Below are 21,256 nucleotides of genomic sequence, written 5' to 3'. Positions count from 1 at the left end.
ATCTTTTATGTTTTTTTTTTAATTTACTGTTCGTCGGGTGTATATGAGCCTTGGCACCGTTTTGAATTATCAGGATACACCTAATATTATTGTGCGTGCTTCATTCCTTTTCTTCAGAAACTAAGGGAAAGTTGTAGCTATGTGGCCATGTAGCTACACCTCTTATCTAGGTCACACTCACTAACTAATTAACTGAGCACACCATTGCAAGGCTAGCTGACCACACCATTGCAAGGCTAGCTGACCACCGAGTCCAGGATGCAGCTGACAACCATGAGTGTTTCAGTAGGTTCTGTAAATGCTTTCTCTCACTGAAACCATATTATAAAGGTCTCACACAAGTGTTCCAAATCAGAGGCCAACACGCATATGTTCATGCCATAACTTGGTAGTACATTCTTTGGGACAGGAAATACAGTGACATGCCCAAATCAAATGTCAAAGAATTCTTGGCATATGAATGTTGGCAAACGATATCGCGACAATACATACTCTTTTCAAACATGATCTCTACTCTATCCAGGCTGTATGGACAGAAACAGTTCTGCGAAAAGGCAGAGCCGTGCACAATCAACACCAGCAGAAGATATCCCAAAATATAGCGATGGCCCATGCATATAATCAAATCTTTTGCTTGACTGCTGCAGCTTGGTAGCTTCCCATGGTGATTTTTTTTTCCGATCAAAGTAGGCCACATGGCCCCCATTTTCATTGAGAAAATGGAGTCTTGAAACAAGTAGCAAACCATAACACAAAGCGGGGCGAAAGCCTTTTTCGGTATAACACAAAGCCTACCAACAATGCTTCCCATGGTAATGGTGTTGCATACCGACAGCTCACTAATCTCTGCGGATGGCATTTCTCCACGTCTTGGGCTTCAGTAGTCTGGGCCCTGATCAATGATCACAAATGGTGTCACATACAGTAAATTTGTAAATGATAATCTAGCATCAAAGTTGACACTGTAAAAGCATGCATCGAAGGAACAGAGACTATAGGTAAAAGGAATATTCACTTCCAATTGTGGGTGTCGGGTTGTAGTACAAGTCACGCTGTTACTGTTATCTTTGATTCCTTGGTGTGTGCTGTTATCCTTGACATCAATATAAACTCTACTGTAGTAAGTAATAACTATTAAGTGTACATGTTTCCTGTTACACCCCCAAAAAATATTCAAGACCCTCCTCATTTAATTATGTACTATCTACGGAGTATTAGTTAGAACAACTCTGCTCAAGCAGTAATATATCTGGAAGGATTCTGAATTTGTTGCTGAAATGTGACAAATTAATCTGATATTTCAGCTCGAGACTGCTTAGAGATTGCTGCAGGCATGTAGAGAACCTAAGGGCAGTTTCTAACAAAATTCTAACAAAAAACAGAATTTGCTAGAAGGATGTCTGAATTTGTTGCTGAGTGTGAAAGATTAACAGACAGCCGGACTGACATGCGTACATACCTTCAAGATGGGCATCTAGACATTTCTTCTCGATGCTGCTCATACGCTGCTGCAGGCATGTAGATGTAGGGAGCCTCTTCATACCAGGACAGTTTCCAATGTAAAGAGCTTGGAGAGACGAGCATGCTTGCAGCCCATCTGGTAGGGATGACAGGGTTTCACATCCTCCGATCTCGAGTTTCTCCAACAACGATGGCATCTCTCCCGAGTGAGATTCCACTGATCTCGACTCACGGCACTAACAAACAGTAATTTCAATTTCATTGTGCGACGGCAGAAGATCAAGGATCCCTGTTAAGCTATGACACCCCCGTATGTATATAGATTCTAAACATGGAAAGAGAGAATGCTCCGCCCTGGATACAGCTGATGATGACGACAACTCCGAACATACAGGTGATCGCCCTTGAAGATTCGATGATGATCCCTGTTCCAGTTGCAGCCTCCTACTGAATATGGACTTGAGCTTAGAACAATCAAGAATTTCCATTTTCCTCAGGGATGCAGGGAGTTTGAAGATCTCTACCATGCTTTCACACTGAAATATCTTGAGATACTCGAGGCTTGGCAGGAGCTGAATCGAGGAATCTAATGTTGCTGATGGCTCAGCTGCAGGAGCTTGTGCGTATCCAACCAGTTGCTTGCAGTACGAAATCTCTAGATTCCTCAAGGATACCAAGCCTTGGAACTCTTTCTCTGGCCAGTGGACAAGCGCAGCACAATCATTGATGCACAACCATTCAAGCCGTACAAAACATGCACATAGCTCAGTTACACCCGACTTAAAGCCACTCAAGTGCATAATTGCCATAGGGAAATCATCTTGATTCCATTTTTCCATGGCGTCCACCACTTGTGTCAAACTATGATCAGCCGCCTCCAAGGCTGATTGCGTGTCTTCAAGGTTCTTCAGTTTCAGATTGGTCAATGATGTCATATGTCTAGGTACCCACAGGAACATCTCTTCCTCATTTCCCTCCATGTGTAACATGCTGAGCTTTGGTGATTTAGCTTTTGTTGTCAGCTTTGGACAAAACTCGATACGGATCTCCTGAAGGCTAGGGAAGGTCCGTTGTCCACATAAAGTTGTCATATTTTCACAGTGTATGACAACCAATTGCTCAAGCTGAGGAAACATTAAGTTTTCTCCTTTATATCCTTCGACTGCATGCCAACTCTCGAATCTGCTCAAGCATTTCAATTTCAGAACTTTCAATGCAGGAAACGCTGACTGTGCCATACTATAATCTCCATCAGCCGGTGTTTCCGGTAATGCTGTCAGGATAGAACAATTCATAATTGTAAGTTTCTCAAGCTTAGGAAATACCATGTGTCCTCTCTGTGTTCCCTCGGTTGCCTCCCATTTCCAAAAGTTGTCCAAGAAATCCAAGTAGAGTTCCTTCAATGCTGGAAATGCTGACCGTGCCATTGTATCGTGAGGTTCTCCAAGCAGTGTTGTGTCCGGCAACGCTGTTAACTTTGCACAGCTAACAATAGATAACTTCTCAAGCCGAGGAAACATTATCTCTTGTCCTTGTACCTCATTACTTGTTTCCCACCATCTGTCCAAACAATGCAGATCTTGTAGTGTAAGCTCCTTCATATTTGGAAAAGTGAAGGTGGTATCACAACCGAATAGCCATTGCAGTTTTTCACACTGGAAAAGTTGGATCTCAACCATGTTTCTCGACATAGCCATCCATGTCGGAAAGGTGGTGCCTCCGTAGGATTCTATCCTTACACCCAGCAGTCCGTCATGAGGTTTGAGACTCTTGAGCACTCTAGCATCATCAGCACAACCAACACTCCATTTTAATGTCAAGCCTCGCAGTTCCTTCTTATTGCCGATATTTGCCGCTTTTGCATCTTCTTCTGTCACATTCTCTAGTTGAGTTAGCTCTAGCTGACCACCAAGGTTTAAATGTTGCAACTCTCCAATGGCACTGCACTTAGAGCCAGTAGGACCTGCTATAAAACATGCAAGTGTCTGCAGGGACATGAGTTTTTGGAGACCACCAGGCATGCTCCTCAACTTCGGACAACAATGAGTGTATAGGTGACGGAGGGCGGTCAAATACTTCATTTGTCTTGGAAGCCGACGAAGTGAGTAGCAGCAAGATATGTTCAATGTTTGCAGGCTATATAAAATGCTTATATCTTCAGGAAGTGATTCGATATAACTTCTTGAGAGATCAAGGTACCTTAGCTGATGCAGATGCTTTGGTTTCAAATGGAATTGTCCGCCCCAATTTAAAAGGAACCGTAATGCCTTCAAAGAGTTGTATTTTGATAAATGCTGCAACCGAACTCCCATTTCTATATAACAATCACACATAAGTGTCTGGATAGCCAGAGATCTTTTCGCCACAGATCCATTCAAAATAGTTTCTGGTTGTCCACAAGACAAAAATAAGTGGCGAGCTGTATCTGGAAGCCACTCAATCTGACGTGGTTCCCTAGGTGCAAGAGCACATTCTTTTTCCATTGTAGAGAATGCAACATCATGCATAAGATCTTGAATTTTACATGTATGTTTGGGATAATCACCCACCACCGGGCGCGCATATTCATACCGTGAGACTCGGACTTTCTTCACATCCACAAAGAATAACCTTGAGGTCAGCTCATTGAAAATCCATTTGCCAATGGTTTCAGGACTAACTTCTTTTTGGTCCATGATAAAGCCATGTGCGATCCATAGTTGGATCAGTTTGTCCACGTCAATCTCGTAATCCTTGGGAAACACAGCACAGAAAGAAAAGCATTGCTTCATCTGTGATGACATGTCATTGTAGCTGAGCTTCAGTATTGGTAAAATTCCAGACTCCTCGGTGCAAATGTTGCTTCTTCTCGATATAGCCTTCCATTCTTCTTTGCTGGTCTTTGTACGCAGCATAGATCCCAGTGCGGCTGCAGCCAAAGGAGAGCCACGACATCTCTTCGCGATCTCACCAACCATATTAACTAGCATGACCGGCCTTTCTTCTTCCTTCTGCAGACTGAATGCTCTTGACTCGATAATTTCCTCAATAAAGTTATCCTCCAAAGCTGCGAGATTATAGGCCTTAACTGTACCCATTATTTTTGTGACTCCTTCATCACGAGTAGTTGCCAAAACCACACTGCCCTTAGCACCATGTGTAAGGCGGACCTCGAGCTTTTTCCACTTATCGCTCTCTCGGTTCCGTACATCATCCAAGACAAGGAGGTATCTACGCCCGCTTAGTACAATTTGGAGGCTATCCAATGGGCCCTTCTTAAAAGGTGCTTTAATTATACTATTTTTAAGATGAAAGTCAACAATTCTTCGAGCCAAGGAATCCACATCAAAGCTGTCAGAGACACAAACCCATATCAGCAACTCGAAATGCTTCTGAACTTCAGGTTCATTGTAAATGAGTTGCGCCAAGGTTGTCTTGCCTAGCCCCCCTATCCCAACAATGGGAACAACTGTGAGATTTGCATTGCTAGCCTGACAAAATAGTGTATCAACAATATTCTTAGTATCTTGGCTTCTCGATCTGCTAATGTGTAGAAAAGAACGTTGTGCAAGCACTTTGTTTCTTTCAGAAAGTAATTACGACAATAGCTGTACACATCATGCAGGAATCAATTGCAAGGCTACGTGGAGGTAAATCCTGGACTAGCAAGTCCAAGATAAAGGAGTTGCATATATACTGAAGATTAAGTAATACTACATAGCACACAAATATGAACATTCCAGGCCAGTTCTATACATACTTGCTCTGACTGAAACAATACTGAAGGAGACGTATAAACGTCATGGAAAACTTATTTAGAACAAGAATGCAGAGACATACCTAAACCAAGTGTCACGGAATTCTTGCCATAAAGCATGAAATACTCCAACTTTATCCAGACATGAGTCCTACTCTACCTAGGTTGTGTGTGAGCAAACAGTTCCACCATGCACAACCGACATCAGGAGATAGCTCTCCGTTTTAAAAAAAAGGAGATAACTCAAAATATATGTATAGCTTCACATGGTGATGGTGTCACACACACGTCGACAGCTCAACTATCCTCTACAGATGCCATTTATCCATGTCTTGGGCTTCGACAGAATAGGTCCTGGTCACAAATGATATCATGAGAAAATTTCTAAGTATTAATGTAGCATCAAAGTTTACAATGAAATTAAAGTGTGTGCTGGAGGAACAAAGGATTTACACGAGAAAGACATCTGCTCTGATTTTGGGTTTTGCAGTACTTATTACCATTCATATCTAAACTACTCAATTAAATGATACTCACTTGTACATGCCTTCGCAACGCGTGTTTGCTGTTACATGGAAAAATTGAGACACGATTCTTTTAATTAGGTATCTCGCTAGCTGGAGCACTAAATCCAGCTCTAGCAGTAGCGGACTAGCGGTAATCTGGAAGGAATTAAGAAAAAAGGGGTATATCTGGAAGCAAGGGATGTCTGAATTTATTGCTGAAATGCAGCAGCTAAAATAGAGGAGGACACTAACCTTGATGATGGGCATCTAGAGTTACCCCCTCGAGGCTACCTATCTGTTGCTGCAGGCAAGCAGGGAGCTTCTTCATACCAGGACAGTCGTAGACCTTGAGCACTCTGAGAGACGGGTACGCTCGTGGGCCATCCGGTAGGGATGACAGGGTCTCGCAGAGCCCGACGGAGAGGCCCTCCAGCGACGGGAACTCTCCCGAGTGAGATTCCACTGACCTCAACCCGCCGCACCGATAAACGCTGATGTGCTTGAGGGATGGGGGAAGATCAAGGGCCCCTGTTAATCCGTCGCAGCCACGTATGTCTATCTCTTCTAAGCATGGGAGCACCTCTGAATATACAGGTGGTGAGCCTTGAACGATAGATGATGCTGATGGTTGTCCCTGCTGCTGCAGCCTCCTGCTGAATATGGACCTGAGCTTCGCGCAATCACGAATCGTCATCTTCCTCAGGGACGCGGGGAGTCTGAAGACCTCTACCATGCTCGTACAGCCATATATCTTGAGAGACTCCAGGCATGGCAGGAGCTGGCTCGAGGATTCTGATGTTGTTGTTGATGGCTCGGCTGCGTATCCAACCAGTTGTTCGCAGGACATAATGTTTAGACTCCTCAAGGATACCAAGCTTTGGAACTCTTTCTCTGGCCAGTGGACAAATGCGGCACAATCATTGATGCACAAGCGTTGGAGCTGTACAAAGCTTGCACATAGCTCTGTTACGCCTGACTTAAAGCCAATTAACTCCATATCTGCCAGAGGGAAATCGTGATGTTTCCAATTCTCCATGGCGCTCATCGCTTGTGTCAAACTATTATCAGCCGCTGCTGCCGAGGTTGTTTCCGAGCCTTCACAGTTCTGCAGCTTCAGATTGGTCAGTGAAGTCACATGTCTAGCTATCCACAGGAACATCTCTTCCTCACTGCTCTGCATCTCTAAAACACGGAGCTTCCGTGATTCAGCTTTTGTTGTCAGCTTTGGACAAACCTTTTGTTGTCCTGATGATGCTTTGATCTTTCCACAGTGTGCAACATACAACTCCTCAAGCTGAGGAAACATTATCTCTGCTCCTTGAGGTCCATCGACAGCATCCCATCTCTCAAAGCTCCTCAAGTATCTCAATTCAAGAACCTTCAACGTAGGAAATGCTGACCGTTCCATCCTACCGTAAGATTCTCCAAGCAGTGTTGCTGGTAATGTTGTCAGCTTTGCACAGTCAAGAATATGCAACTTCTCAAGCTGAGGAAATATTACCTCTTTTCCTTGTTCCTCATTACTTGATTCCCACCATCCCTCCAAACATTCCAGACCTCGAAGTGTAAACTCCTTCAGATTTGGAAAACTGAAGGATGCACTAGAACTGAATAGCCATTGTAGGTTTTTACAATAGGAAAGATGGATTTCAACCATGTTTCGCGACATAGCCATCCATGTTGGGAATGTGGTGCCTCCGTAGGATTCTATCCTTAGAGACTGCAGGTCATCATGAGGCTTGAGACACTCAAGCACCCTTGCATCATCCCTAGAACCAATAGTCCATTTTAATGTCAGTTCTCGGAGTTCCTTCTTCTTTCCGAGATTTGCTGCTTTTGCATCTTCTTCTGTCACATTCTCTAGCTGATTTAGCTCTAGCTGACCACCAAGATTTAAATGCTGCAACTCTCCAACATTGCTGCACTCAGAGCTAGTACGGCCTGCTACAAAACACGTAAGCGTCTGAAGGGACATGAGTTTCCGGAGGTCACCAGGCATGCCGCTCATCTTTGGACAATCATGACTGTAGAGGTGACGGAGGGCAGTCATATACTTCATTTGTCTTGGAAGCCGACGCAGTTCTTGACAGCCAAAGATTTTCAATGTTTGCAGGTTATATAGAATGCTTATATCTTCAGGAAGTGCTTCAAAATCACTTCTTGAGAGATCAAGGTACCTTAGGTGATGAAGATGCTTTGATTTTAAGGGGAATGAACTTCTCCGCGTATGGAGCTGTAGTGCCTTCAAGGTGCTATATTTTGACAAATGCTGCAGTGGGTGTTCCATATAACTATCACACAGAAGTGTCTGAATAGCTGGAGATTTTCTTGCCAGAGAATCATTCAAAACAATTTCTGGTTTTTCACAAGACAAAAGTAAGTGGCGGGCTGTATCTGGAAGCCACTCTATCCGATTTGGTTCCTCGGGTGCAAAACCACATTCATTCTCCATTGTAGACAGCGCAACATCATGCATAAGATCATGGATTTTACATGTACGTTTGTAATAACTACCCCCCACCATGCGTTCATAGGATGTGGCTTTTCCTTGCTTCACATCCACAAAGAATGAACTTGAGGCCAACTCGCTGAAAATCCGGTTGCCAATGGTTTCAGGACTAACTTCTTTGTGGTCCTGGATGAAGCCATGTGCGATCCATAGTTGGATCAGTTTGTCTACATCAATCTCGTAATCCTTGGGGAAAACAGCACAGAAAGCAAAGCACTGATTCATCTGTGATGACAAGTCATTGTAGCTGAGCTTGAGTATTGGTAAAATTCCAGACTCCTCGGTGCAAATGTTGCTTCTACTTGATATAGCCTTCCATTCTTCTTCACTTGTCTTTGTACGCAGCACAGAGCCCAGCGCTGTTGTGGCCAAAGGAGAGCCACGACATCTCTTCACGATCTCATCAACCATATTAACTAGCACAGAAGGCCTTTCCTCTTCCTTCTGCAAACTGAATGCTCTTGTCTCAATAATTTCCTTTATGAAGTTATCCTCCAAAGCTGCAAGATTATAGGGTTTAACTGTACCCATTATTTTTGCGACTCCTTCATCACGAGTAGTTGTCAGAACCACACTGCCGTTGGCACCATGTGTAAGGCGGACCTTGAGCTTTTCCCACTTATCACTTTCTCGGTTCCAGACGTCATCCAATACAAGGAGGTACCTATGCCCGTTTAGTACGTCTTGAAGACTATCCAGTGGGCTTTTCTTGGAAGCTGCTGCTTCAACTACATCTTTTTCTAGATGAAATGGAACTATTCTTTTAGCCAGGGAATCCACATCAAAGCTGTCAGAGACACAAACCCAGATCAGCAACTCGAAATGCTTCTGAATTTCAGGTTCATTGTAAATTAGCTGCGCCAAGGTGGTCTTGCCTAGGCCCCCTACTCCAACGATGGGAAAGACCGAGAGATCCGCATTGTTGGCTTGACCAAGTAGTGTACCAACAACATTCTTAGTATCTTGGCTTCTCGATCTGCTGATGATTTTCTTCGGATCGAAGATAACATGGTCCATCTGCCTCCACCGCATGGACTCTGGTGCTTGCTGCTGATACTTAAACCCAAAGGCGTTCATCTCAGCCACAAGGACTTCGATGGCCTGCACAATCCTGCACAGCTTCTTCCCATCCTGTCGCGGAATGAAAAACGATTGTGGGTGGTGAGGAGCTTTACTGCATTGAAGCCAAGCTCGCCATAGTGCCCGTTCTTCCTGGCCTTGCGGCGGAGCGCCTCGTAGTTGAACTCGTCGAAGAGCCCGTTAGCCTCGTAGGCCACCCTCTTGACCTCCTCGAGCCAAGCCTTGGCCCCTGCTCTGTGGGATGCAGTCTGCTCAGCGTCATCGATGACGTCCAGGATGGCCGGCAGCTTGCGCTTGAGCACCCTGTGCTGCTCCTCCATGCCCTCCATCACCTTGTACTGGTCAAGCATGTAGCTGGACATCTTGTCCTTCACGACTGAGAGCAGTGGCCCGACCACCATGGTGGCCACCAGCTCTGCCATCTGAGCTCGCAACACACAACTGCAGTCCAAGGTGGAGGAGAAAAAAATGGTGGTGTGAGATCCCTGATCCACTGAAATACTCTATTGCATATCTTGATCGCCCGGGTCTGCAAAACATATGTACTCAAAGTAAGATTACCAGGATGTTACTATAAATGATGCATTAATAGCATCGCTTGGAATGTAGCAGATTTACTGCCTGTGGATTAAAAGGCTGCATTCAGCTCAAAACCCTGGGTTATCCAGCAAAGTAGAACTGCAAACCAAAGGGGGATCCTGGGCGTAAATAGCATGGTATTGTAACACATAGGAAAATAGCATGGTGCCTGAGCCCTGAGCTAGTAAATTCCAGAACATCTCCAACTCCAAAGGCAGTTCCTGGGCGTAAATGACACATAACAACCCATGCAGCAAGCAATGCCTTATCTGGTGCCTCATAGGCATGTGAACAGAACGATGAAACCGACACTTGTCTAGTTCTCTGATGGTCCTATACTTTGCATTAACTGGTTTCAGTTCAACGGTACAGTCTGATGGTTGTAGTTCTATACTGGCACTTCTCTGATGGTTGTAGTTCTATACTTTGCATTAACTGGTTTCGGTTAAACGCACAAATGAACAGCATACGCCTGGGACAAATGTACTGTCTCTGATCTAACAAAGTAATTGCGACACATGTGGAAACAGAAAATAGCATGACACTTGAGCTGGAAAAATTCGAGAATATTCAGAGTGAAGGTACTCCTGGGAGGTCAATGCCATGGAACCACAACAACTGCAGCAAGCAATGAAATATGTGGTGCGGTGCCTCATAGCACTTAGCAGTTTGTATCCCTACAGGTATGTGTCTATGTGAACAGAGTTGATGGTACTACTTCTCTGATGGTCCTAGGCCTTTGCACATTAAGTGGTTTCAGTTCAACGGAAAATAGAACAGCATACTGCACATTTCCTTGTATCTGTAAACACACAAACCCCGGTTCTACAGAAAAGATACAGGCTATTATTTCCCTGCATTTAGAGGCTGCATTTAGCTCAAAATCCTGGGTTATCTAGCAAAATAGAAATGCAAAAAAAAGGGAGATCATGTAACAACATGGTAACTGTAAGACTGTAAGAGTGTAACAGATAGGCAAATGGCATGGTGTCCGAGCTAGTAAATTCAAGAACATCTCCAAAGGTAGTTCCTGGGCGTAAAGCGCCAGAAAACAACGAATGCAGCAGGCAATGACTTGTATGGTGCCACATTACAGCTAGCAGTTTGTATCCCTACTTCTCTGATGATTGTAGCTGTATACTTTGCATTAACTGGTTACAGCTCAACGATACAGTCTGATGGTTGTAGTTCTATACTTGCACTTCTCTGATGGTTGTAGTTCCATACTTTGCATTAACTGGTTTCGGTTAAACGCACAAATGAACAGCATACACCTGGGACATATGGACTGTCTCTGATGTAACAAAGTAATTGCGACACATGTGCAAACAGAAAATAGCATGACACTTGAGCTGGAAAAATTCGAGAATATTCAGAGTGAAGGTACTCCTGGGAGGTCAATGCCATGGAGCCACAACAACTGCCGCAAGCAATGAAACATCTGGTGCCTCATAAAAGGTAGTAGCAGTTTGTAAGTTTAAAGATATGTGTCTATTCGAACAGAATGGATGGTACTACTGATTCTCTGATGGTCCTAGGTCTTTGCACATTAAGTGGATTCAGACTTTCAGTTCAACGGAAAATAGAACAGCATACTGTGCAATTTGCCTGTATTTGTAAACATTCAAAAACCGGTCCTATAGAAGAAGATACAATACAAGCCATCCCCAGCATAGTATACGCCCCTCTGGTTTCAGAACAGTTCCACAGCACTGTGCTTGTAGAAGTTGAGATCGCACAATTGCGTCGTGTGAATAAGAAAAAAAATGTGTGAGGCTTGGAATCACATGGCAACTACTCCCTCCGTTCGGAATTACTCGTCCAAGAAATGAATGTATCTAGATGTATTTTAGTTGTAGATACAACCATTTTTGTGACAAGTAATTCCGAACGGAGGGAGTAGAATAAAAGGTTACAATTTCATCGCCCTCGAAGCTAGAACATGCCATTAAATGGCCACACTTTCGTAGGGTCCAGATTCTAGTTCAACCATATTCCCAGGCACCAACATATACCAGTGTTAATACGGTTCAATCTGTCTTGATTATTCTGTGAATTCAGTTCATAGAGCCCTTTGTTTTCAGTGAAATGATTTCATGAGAAGATATCGGGATCCCATCCCAGTGGCATCTTATCAGTGAATAATTGGTTATGATTGCTTCTGAAGAAAAATGGAAGCAGAGGATAGTACCTTCGCGCACCCAACGGTGAGAACCTTGGCGCTGAACCTGGAAATGGGGTGGGAGAGGCCCGCCCCCGCGCCCGGCGGCCGTCTCGTGCCGAACCCGGGGGCGCTCCAGGGGCTAGGTGAGGTCCGGGTGTGGACACTGTCGAGGAGGTCGGAGGCTTGCTCCGTACCCGGCGGCGCCGCGCTCCGATTCGTCCGGCGGCGCAGCACAGCACGGGCTAGGGGATTCAGATTCTTGGAGGGGGATTTTTGTGTGGGAAGCACCATATCCATCCACGTATGTTTCCAAGCTGATAACATTATTTATTTTGGACCCCTTAGCCAGAGAGAGCGGCATTTGCCACTGATTCCCGGGCAGTTTTCTTAACACACTAAAATTGAAGCTCACATACACGAGCATACACTCATCTCTATGAACACATGCACGTATATCGTACCTCTATGAGCACCTCGAAGAGACTGCGTCGGCATAGCATATTGAGATTTTACGAAGTCACCATAGATGCCTCGCAGTCAATGGAAACGTGTCCTCTCACTGAACGAACATCGCCAGAAGTCTGGAATAAACCCAGGAATAACCATGTGAACTCTGGTTTGCTGGGATACCACTGTCCTCCTAACCAACCAATCACAAGTTGCTTCTCGATTCCGTGGCGGTTTTAGTTGAGGGGGTGGGGAGAGGTGGCAGTTTCTTCAGGCGACATGGCAATTTCTCCCCGAGAAGGCAAATCTTCGTTTAAAATCTACCGTCGTTTGGTCTCGTTTTACAACTAAAACTGCCAACAAAGATGGTCCGCTTACCATCTCCCCTGCAACGAACATTCGCCCGGTACAATTACCATATTTAGAAAAAAATTATGAGCATGTTTGGTTACCTGCATCTTTTTTGCTCCTTGCATACTTGTCCTAGTTGGGCATCAGACAACTAATCATGATCTGCACATCGTTTGGTTACATGCATTGCGGGAGCGAATTTTGCCTGGCGTTTGGTTGCCTGGGTTGGCTGGGTTGATACAAATACATGGTGTCTGATTGTATACATTGGACATGATTAAGGGTTAACGCCACATGACACAGCTACATTAGAGTGCCTCGACAACTGCGCTGGATGGTGGCCGCGGCTTCACGTCCAACGCGACGAGCACAGATCAGTCTTGTCATTGGCGCGGTCGCTTCCGCAGAGAAAAGGGACGAATAGGAGGACACTCTTGTAAAGGATGAGGAAGAGAAATTCAGTGTGATCATCCCAACGTTTTCTAGGCACGACGGTTACAAGGCGAGTAAGATGACGAGGCTTGGTCTGCTGTTCGGTAGTTCATGGTCTCTCTATGTTGTGAGGGGAATGCGGTTCTTCTTCTACGGCCACAACTCCTTCAACCTCCAGCTCCAGGCCCTTCTATGGGTCAAAAGGAGGCCTTTGTTGCGGCCTTGTGGGCACATCTCTACATCTTTGGTGGTGACCAGAGATGTGCTTTGTTGATGGCTCTTCTGACCTGGGTCAATGGCGGTGGAGAGCATTCGTCTTCGACCCAATGGGAGGCCGTGTGACTCCCCTCGCTGCTTATTGTGACGCTTGTTCTAAGATGCTTAGAGTATGTAATTATTATTTTCATGGAGCTCCTTGTGCTGCTCATTCAGACCTGGTGGCCGAGATTTCTTACTGCACAGATCAGACGACCATGATGAGGTTGAGTGAGAATGAGCCGAGAGCACAACATTCTAAGCGGCGGGTGAGTTTAGTTCCTATATAGGCCGGCCCATGTAGATTTTGGGGGAAGGTTCCATTGGTTTTTCTAGGGCGGTTTTCCTCTGCGCTTTTTCAGGTTGGTCTTTGTTTGTTTCCTTTTTCTTTTTCCTATTTTAAAGACGAACTTTCTGAAAATCCCAATCTTACTGTTTAGCTTTGTGAATTTGTCTATTGTGGAATTTTATTCAATTCACCCAAAAAATCAAATTCATGGACATTTTTTAAAGCTGTTTACACTTTTCATCTTCATGATTTCTTTCAAATTCATGAACTTTTTCTCAATTCAGAGAACATGTTTCAAGTTTGTGATTTTTTCCAAGTTCATGAGCATTTTTCAAATTCATGTTTTTTTTCTAAAAAACTTATAGTTTATTTAAAGTCAATTCTCTACTATTTCTTAAAAAAATTCCACCAAAACCTAGGAAAATCTAGGCAACAGCTGAATAAAAATCCCAAATACGTGTCGAGAAAAGGAAAACAAACCCGTGCTCCCGCGTGGTGCGCTGGCGTGCAACACATGTCGGCGTTGGGGGTGTGCCACATGGGTGCACTGGGAGCGATGGTAGTGCCAGGAATTGCTCACTGCGTGGGGTTAGGGCATCTCTAGCCGCGCCTCCAAGAAGGTCCCTCAGGCGTTTTTTCGTCCGCCAGCGCCAAAAAATCGGCCCAGTCGCGCCCCCAAGAGCCCAGTTTTCGCCGGCTCGGGCTGAAATTGGCGTCGACGGACCCAGCCCGAACCCGGCGCGCTGGGAGTCGCTCGGGGGCGCCGGGCGAATCGTTTTTGGCGCGAAGAGCCGCGGGCCCGCCACGTCAGCGACTCTACTCTCTTCTCGCCCCTTCGTCGTCCTCATCGCCTCGTTTCCCGCGGCGAATCAATGCCAAAGCTGCCGCGTGCTGCCGCGCCGGTCAGCCTCCATTGATGCCTCACGGGCGGCGCAGTGAAGGCTGGGCGACGTGTCCCTCGGCCGCCACGCAATCACGCCACGCGTAACGCGCCGGCCAAGCCTACCACGCGGCGTCTCCGCCTATAAAAGCCGACTGCAAGCGCGCCAGAGAGACTCACCCCGATCATCCACCGACGACGCGCTCATTTCTCCCCCTTTCCTCCTCTCGCCGTCACCAATTGAGAAAAGCATGGTCGAGCGTTTCCCAGGCGACGGCGAACGGGTTCGGGCGCCGTCATCTGCACGAGGACGAGGCTCGCCTCCTTTTCGAGGCCGAGTACCCGGTCCCGCCGGACATGCGGGTGCCGGGGCGTGGAGGATCAGCGCTGGCGGTGTGCCGGTGCCCCCGGTACCCACCGGCGCGGCGCGGCGTGCGGAGATCGCACGCATCCGCTCGTCCCTGCCGCGTGCGGCGAGAGAGGGGCCCCGGTACGTCCCCGACAGCCCAATCTGGGAGCCGTACTTCCGCCGCCGGCACGACGAGCAGCTCGAGGCCACCAACGGCGTCGTGCCCTCCGGCAGGTTCAACGCCGCCGGCCGGCGGCGGTGGTGGGGCGTGCCCGGGCGCACGTTGGAGTCCGTCCTCGAGTACATCGAGGGTGGCAACACGCCGCGCCTCGAGTACCCCGCTCCCCCGTCCTTCTCACGCCGCCGGGGAAGCTCCTGGACGCCGAGGCGCATGGAGACCGGGGTGTCCTCCTCCTCGTCCGACGGCTCTCCCTGCCTCCACCTCCGCCCCGTCAAGCGGGAGCCCCAGGACACGCCTATCAGCGCGCGTACCCGCAGCTCCGGCGGCTCTCCCTGCCTGCACCTCCGCCCCGTCAAGCCGGAGCCCCAGGACACGCCTGTCAGCGCGCGTACCCGCAGCTCCGGCGCCCTCGTCGAGCCCAAGGTGGAGTCCAGCCTCCCCCAGGAGTACGAGGAGATAGCCCGATGCGGCTTCTCCGACGAGGACGCCATGCGGTGGTCGCGCGACGACTACGTGGGCGGGCGGCGAGGCGGGCGGCGGGGTAGCCCGCGGTAGTTTTTTTTTCTTTTTTTTGTAAAATATGTTTAAATTTGAACGAACTTGCCCGTGTTTGCGTTGTGTTTGCGCCGAATTTGAACATTTTAAAAACCAGTGGGGGGCCGTGACTGGGGGCATCACGCCCCCAATGCGCGGTTTAGCGCCGGTGCGCCCTCAGGGGACGATTTTTTGTCCCTCCTGAAAGGCCAACGGCTGAAGATGCCCTTATCCACTCGTTAGTGGCTCCAGTGTTGCTTTTTTATAGATGAGACTCCAATGTTGCTGAGCGAGCAAGTAACAGGAGGCTATCGGGCCGCAACCCATGTAGCCGTGTGCGAGCGCCAGGCAAGGCACTGGGGGAAGGTCTCGAAGCCCACTCATTTTCACATTCGATTAGGCTGGTGTCTCACACTACCACATTCAGGCCCAAGCCCAACTATGATCAGTGGTACATTTTTTTTCCTAGAAAACTTTCTGATCTATTTATCATGCCATTTCAGTACAAAGAACACAGAAAAAAAATACGTCCATATCCGTAGACCACCTAGCGACGACTACGAACACTGAAGCGAGCCGAAGGCGCGCCGCCGTCATCACACCTCCCTCATTGGAGTCGGGCCAAACTTATAGTAGTAGATAGTCGGGAAGTCGCCGTGCTAAGGCCCCACAGGACCAGCACACCAGAACAACAACTCCCGTCGATGAAGTGAAGTACTCCCTCCGTAAACTAATATAAGAGCGTTTAGAATACTAAAGTAGTGATCTAAACGCTCTTATATTAGTTTACAGAGGGAGTATAGATTAAAAGCATCCAACCTGTAGACACATGAATAAAGACGAACAAAGACTGGATCCAAGTGGATCCATCGAAGACCAGCACAGATCAAATACTACGAAATATGGCGGAGATACACCTCAACACACCCTCCAATGATGTTAGGCGCACCACTGGAACGGGAGCCGGGTGGGGAAAATGTTATTCCACCATCAAGGAGTCGTTGCCTCATCTTGCTGAGTAGGACATAAACTTTAAACAAACTCACGAAAACACCAAAAAACGGAGCAAGATCTCTCCCACCGGCAAGGGCTGGGGTCCACCTCACCTCCATGGCCCTAGGGCTACTAGAGACGAGGCGAGCGGCGGCGGCACCTATGGGGGTCAGAGGAACCCTAAGTTCTTTCCTCGAGGGGAGGAGGCGTGCGGCGGCTTCATCCGCGCACATATGTAATCTCTTATCAATCAGTGGTACATTGTGCAAGCTCGGCAAGGCTCAAGGTTGTCTTAAAACAAAACAAAAAAGGCAAGGCTCAGCGGATATTGCTTTTGGCTCTAGGAAGGTACTATGTAAGCACGATGCTTCTTTTCTTAAAAAATGTGAAGTTACTAACATGGTATACACTTTGCTTCAATTATTGACTTGAAACTTATTTCACAACCTTAATCGTGTGAGATGCACACATATATACTCCACAACAACATGATGGAGATGATTGCACTCCCTTCCGGTTGATATTTGTTTATTTCTCGTGTAGGATCCATGAACCAATGGTTTATGAGGCGAACGTCTCGATGGCCGCGTCACCGTTACGGTGGAACCGGGAGACGGCGCAGTCTGTGGAGAAGAGGCTGGCCGAGAGGTACTTGGGTGCGCCGCCCATGATGGGCATCTTGGCCGTGACGTTGACCTTGCTGATGTAGTCGGAGCGGTAGGTCTGGCCGAGCACACCGTCCACGCCATTAGTAATGGTGTGGAACTTGAACCCGAGGTCAAGGTGCACGAGGCTGTCCTTCTCGGTCTTCCCATAGTTGTGGATCCGGGAGTCCTCATCAGTGATGGGCACGGCGTTGGCCGAGATGCTGAACACGCCGTCGAGCTCCACGACGACGGTGTTCACCGTGTCAGTGCGAGTGACGGAGAGCCCCGGCATGGCCCTAGAGACCCATTGGGCATTCTTGCCGGCCTCCACCTCCACGGGCACCCCGTCGAGGGTGATCTGAACATGGTCCTCCTCCTCGTCCCACTCGACGACCTTCTTGGCACCTACGTAGAGGCGGTGGTCGGCGCCGCCGTGGACGAAGGTGACACCGAGGGCCTGCACCCACGTGAAGTCACGCTTCATATCGGGGTTGTGGTTGCCAATGAAGTGCGCGTTGATGTGGATGTCCTTGTCAGAGACGACGCAGAAGTCCTGGTCTTTCTTGCCGTGGAAGTAGAAGGTGTTGCCGTCGCCGCCCGTGAAGCGTGGGTCCCCGCACGACGTGCCCGGGAACATGTCGCACACTGCATGATATTGCCGTAGTTTCGTTAATTAGATTCATCGGATGATAGTCTATTATTGATGCGGTAGATATTAGTAGCATGTTCTTCTTTCTTTCTGTCGATATAGGTTAGATAATATGTATACTCATACACTGGTTGCTATAACATGTTATGTTATTGGATAGAAGGAGTAGAAGTTAGACTTGGAACAATTTAAAGGGAAAGGAAAAGAGCGTCGTAAGCACGTACTGCAGAAGGTCATGCAGTACTCGCAGAAGGCGAGGCACTTGTTGGGGCAGGTCTTGGGGCAGGAGACGACGCAGGGCGGGCCACGGTTGTCGGTGCAGGCCACCTCGTACTTGCGCTTGTTGTTCTTGGCGAACGTCACCGTCTCGAACTTGCCCGGCGGCACCTTCACCTTGCCTTTCCTTCCCGACCCGCCCACTCCGGGCTGCGCCGACGCCACCGCCAGCGTCACTACCAGAACGACGGCCAGCAAGCACCAGCCTGCCTGCCGCTTCGCCGCCATCGCCGGCGAGAGCTAGCTAGCTGTGGATGGAGCCAATTGTATGCTCGATCTACCTGTGGGTGGATCAGATGATGATGTATCTGTGGGTTGTGTGTGGGAGCTAGCTAGGTGGAGTTGTGGGATTCTTATGGGAGATGGAAGGGTGGACTTTGGGGCCGGGATGGCCGGGGATAGTCGGAAGTGAAGTGGAGGTGAAGTGGCGTAGGGGGACACAAAGGTGGCCGACAACATAGCTACGTTAATTTTCTACTAGACAGAAGAGCATGCACACGTATAAAGATACGTTATTAGTTTGATTTTCTTTGCTGCATGTGACCGTGCACTGCATTTTACGCATCGTCCTAGCTGCTAGCTACCTGTAGAGCTTTGAGCCCAGGGGGCCGGCCGGGCCACGTGGGTCATTGGTTCCGGTTCATCTGGACCTTTTGGTCCCGGTTGGTGGGATAAACCGGGACCAATGGGCCTCGCTCCTGGCCCATCATCATTGGTCCCGGTTGGTGGCTTGAACCGGGACCAAAGGCTCCCCTTTAGTCCCGGTTCATGCCACCAACCAGGATCAATGAAGTGCCTATATATACCCCCTCGCGCAAGAGCAAAGCACAGTGCTCTGTTTTTTCTGGCCGAGAGGGAGAGGGCTTTGTGGTGCTCTAGCTCACCTCCTATGCACATGAGGTGTTCGATGGAATGCCCGAGCCACACTACTTAAGCTTTCTTCTCTCGAAGCTCGACCTCCAAGCTCCATTTTCCTCGAGATTTGTCTAGATTTAGCGGTCCGTCACGCCCCGTCCCCGTCTTCACCGCCGTCGATCACCCGCGCCGATCTCATCACCGACACCACCGTGGTGAGCCTCCTTTTCTTATCTTCTTTCTGAAAGAAAAAATATTCTTACTTGTATGTTTAGATAGATACTTGTATCATTTTCTTACATTTATTATTGCATCTTATATAGTGCGATGGTTTTGGTATCCGCCCCCGTCGGCCCTCGTCCTGTCTATGATTCGGATGTGGTATGTATATTATCTTTATAACTATTGGTTCATTTATTGTTTATGAAAATTATGCCGACCAACGTGACATAGATTTTATTTATCTAGGATGTATGTGAATCGGAAATGCCAACCGACCCTATTGTCGAGAGGTTAAATTTAGTTGAAGAAGAAAACAATTTGTTGAAGGAAAAAATTAAAAAAATTGAGGAGGAGAAGATGATATTGGAGTTGCATGTTGCGGATGTCGTTGATAATCACAAGATCAAGATGGATGCAATGCGCTTGAAGATTACAAAGATTAGAAAATATGCCATTCATACCGAGGCTTGGTATCATTATGCCGTTGGATCAATTGTTACCTTGGTTGCGATTATGATCGCATTTTTTTTCGCATTGAAATGTTTTACATAGTTTCAATGTATGGTTTAATTAATTAGATGCTCTGGAGAGCTATATGTTGTTAGATGAGAACTATGTATGCACTTTGGTTTTAATGTGATGATGAACTTCTATTAATTTGGACACTTAATTATATATAATGCACGCAGATGAACCAGCAATCACTAGTAAAAAAGGGCCTTCAGTCCCAGTTCATAAGGGCCTTTAGTCCCGGTTCTGGATTGAATCGGGACTAAAGGGAGAGGCATTAGTACCATTTGTTTTCGCATTGAAATGTTTTACATAGTTTCAATGTATGGTTTAATTAATTAGATGCTCTGGAGAGCTATATGTTGTTAGATGAGAACTATGTATGCACTTTGGTTTTAATGTGATGATGAACTTCTATTAATTTGGACACTTAATTATATATAATGCACGCAGATGAACCAGCAATCACTAGTAAAAAAGGGCCTTCAGTCCCAGTTCATAAGGGCCTTTAGTCCCGGTTCTGGAACCGGGACTAAAATGTCGGTACTAATGCCTCTCCCTTTAGTCCCGATTCAATCCAGAACCGGGACTAAAGGGCGCGGCCACGTGGAGCTCCACCTTTAGTCCCGGTTGGTAACACCACAACAACCGGGACTAAAGGAAATTTTATAGTTTTTTTTTTGAAAAAAATTTTTGAATTTTTTTTTATTTTCAAATTTCTAAATTATTTTAACCTCTAGTCTGTAATCACCACCCCTCATCATTCCAAATCATCTAACTTCCCGAACGGTCACCCATCCTCCCACTCCCCCAGCCTGAGCACGCTTAACTTCCGGGTTCTATTCTCCCTCGCTCCAAGTCTGCACTTGTTGTTTTCCTGACAATACTAAGATGTCAATCCTATTAACCTTCAGGAATTTTGCTTGAGCATGAAGTGACACATTTCATAGTTTTATTTTGAAACTATTGTTTTAAAAAACAATAATTATTTAGTAACACTAATATTTCTTGAATAATTAGTTTGACCATTGTTTGACCACAGTTTGACCAGATTTGACCAAAATTGAAATAACTGAAATAATTATTTAGTAACAATAATATTCTAGATTAATTAGTTTGACCATTGTTTGACCACAGTTTGCCCACTGTTTGAATTTTTTTCGATTTTTTTCACTCTAGATCTTAAAAGCCCCGTAACTATTTTTCTATTAGGTTTTTCAGGATTTTGAAAATGTTTAACGGGGTTCCCCCAGTTAAATTCGGATGTAACTTTTCGAGTAGATGATTTTTCATATAAAAAACTTTTTCATCCGAGTTAGTATGCAAAAGTTATGCCCATTTTTACAAATTT

General features: G+C 46.7%; 4 protein-coding genes across 6 annotated transcripts; all 4 read right to left on the bottom strand.

Annotated features, from left to right (window-relative positions):
- Window positions 1-372: 372 nt before the first annotated feature.
- On the bottom strand, window positions 373-5,030 carry LOC125547360 (putative disease resistance protein RGA4; the record flags this gene model as incomplete). The annotated part of the gene is made up of 2 exons (XM_087514337.1): window positions 373-892; window positions 1,460-5,030. A coding segment is annotated over one exon (3,333 nt), but the record flags the coding sequence as incomplete, so codon positions are not given.
- On the bottom strand, window positions 373-12,322 carry LOC125546290 (putative disease resistance protein RGA4). Of its 3 annotated transcripts, none has more exons than XM_087514335.1 (4): window positions 12,063-12,322; window positions 5,956-9,821; window positions 5,281-5,551; window positions 373-892 (listed from the first exon to the last, which is right to left on the bottom strand). In XM_087514335.1, the coding sequence occupies exons 2-3, from the start codon at window positions 9,287-9,289 to the stop codon at window positions 5,499-5,501; spliced, it is 3,387 nt and encodes a 1,128-aa protein (XP_087370461.1). In that variant the 5' UTR covers window positions 9,290-9,821; window positions 12,063-12,322; the 3' UTR covers window positions 373-892; window positions 5,281-5,498. The 3 variants fall into 3 exon arrangements, with proteins under 3 accessions (XP_087370461.1, XP_087370462.1, XP_087370460.1); XM_087514336.1 differs by lacking the exon at window positions 373-892 and adding an exon at window positions 4,667-4,791; XM_087514334.1 differs by lacking the exon at window positions 373-892 and adding an exon at window positions 4,797-4,931.
- On the bottom strand, window positions 9,291-9,714 carry LOC147982356 (uncharacterized). Its single transcript, XM_087516283.1, has 2 exons — window positions 9,408-9,714; window positions 9,291-9,343 (listed from the first exon to the last, which is right to left on the bottom strand). Exons 1-2 carry the CDS (start codon window positions 9,712-9,714, stop codon window positions 9,291-9,293), a joined length of 360 nt encoding a protein of 119 aa, XP_087372409.1.
- A 4,773-nt stretch (window positions 12,323-17,095) lies between the features above and the next one.
- LOC125549515 (uncharacterized) lies at window positions 17,096-18,660 on the bottom strand. The gene is made up of 2 exons (XM_048712918.2): window positions 18,267-18,660; window positions 17,096-18,038 (listed from the first exon to the last, which is right to left on the bottom strand). Exons 1-2 carry the CDS (start codon window positions 18,544-18,546, stop codon window positions 17,308-17,310), a joined length of 1,011 nt encoding a protein of 336 aa, XP_048568875.1. The 5' UTR covers window positions 18,547-18,660; the 3' UTR covers window positions 17,096-17,307.
- Between the last annotated feature and the right edge of the window lie 2,596 nt (window positions 18,661-21,256).

Source organism: Triticum urartu, chromosome 3A (genome assembly GCF_056163025.1).
Source record: "Triticum urartu cultivar PI428250 chromosome 3A, HENAU_Tu73, whole genome shotgun sequence".
Lineage (NCBI taxonomy): Eukaryota > Viridiplantae > Streptophyta > Magnoliopsida > Poales > Poaceae > Triticum > Triticum urartu.
The sequence above is the reverse complement of the archived record's forward strand: the minus strand, read 5'-3'. Positions and strand labels throughout refer to the sequence as shown.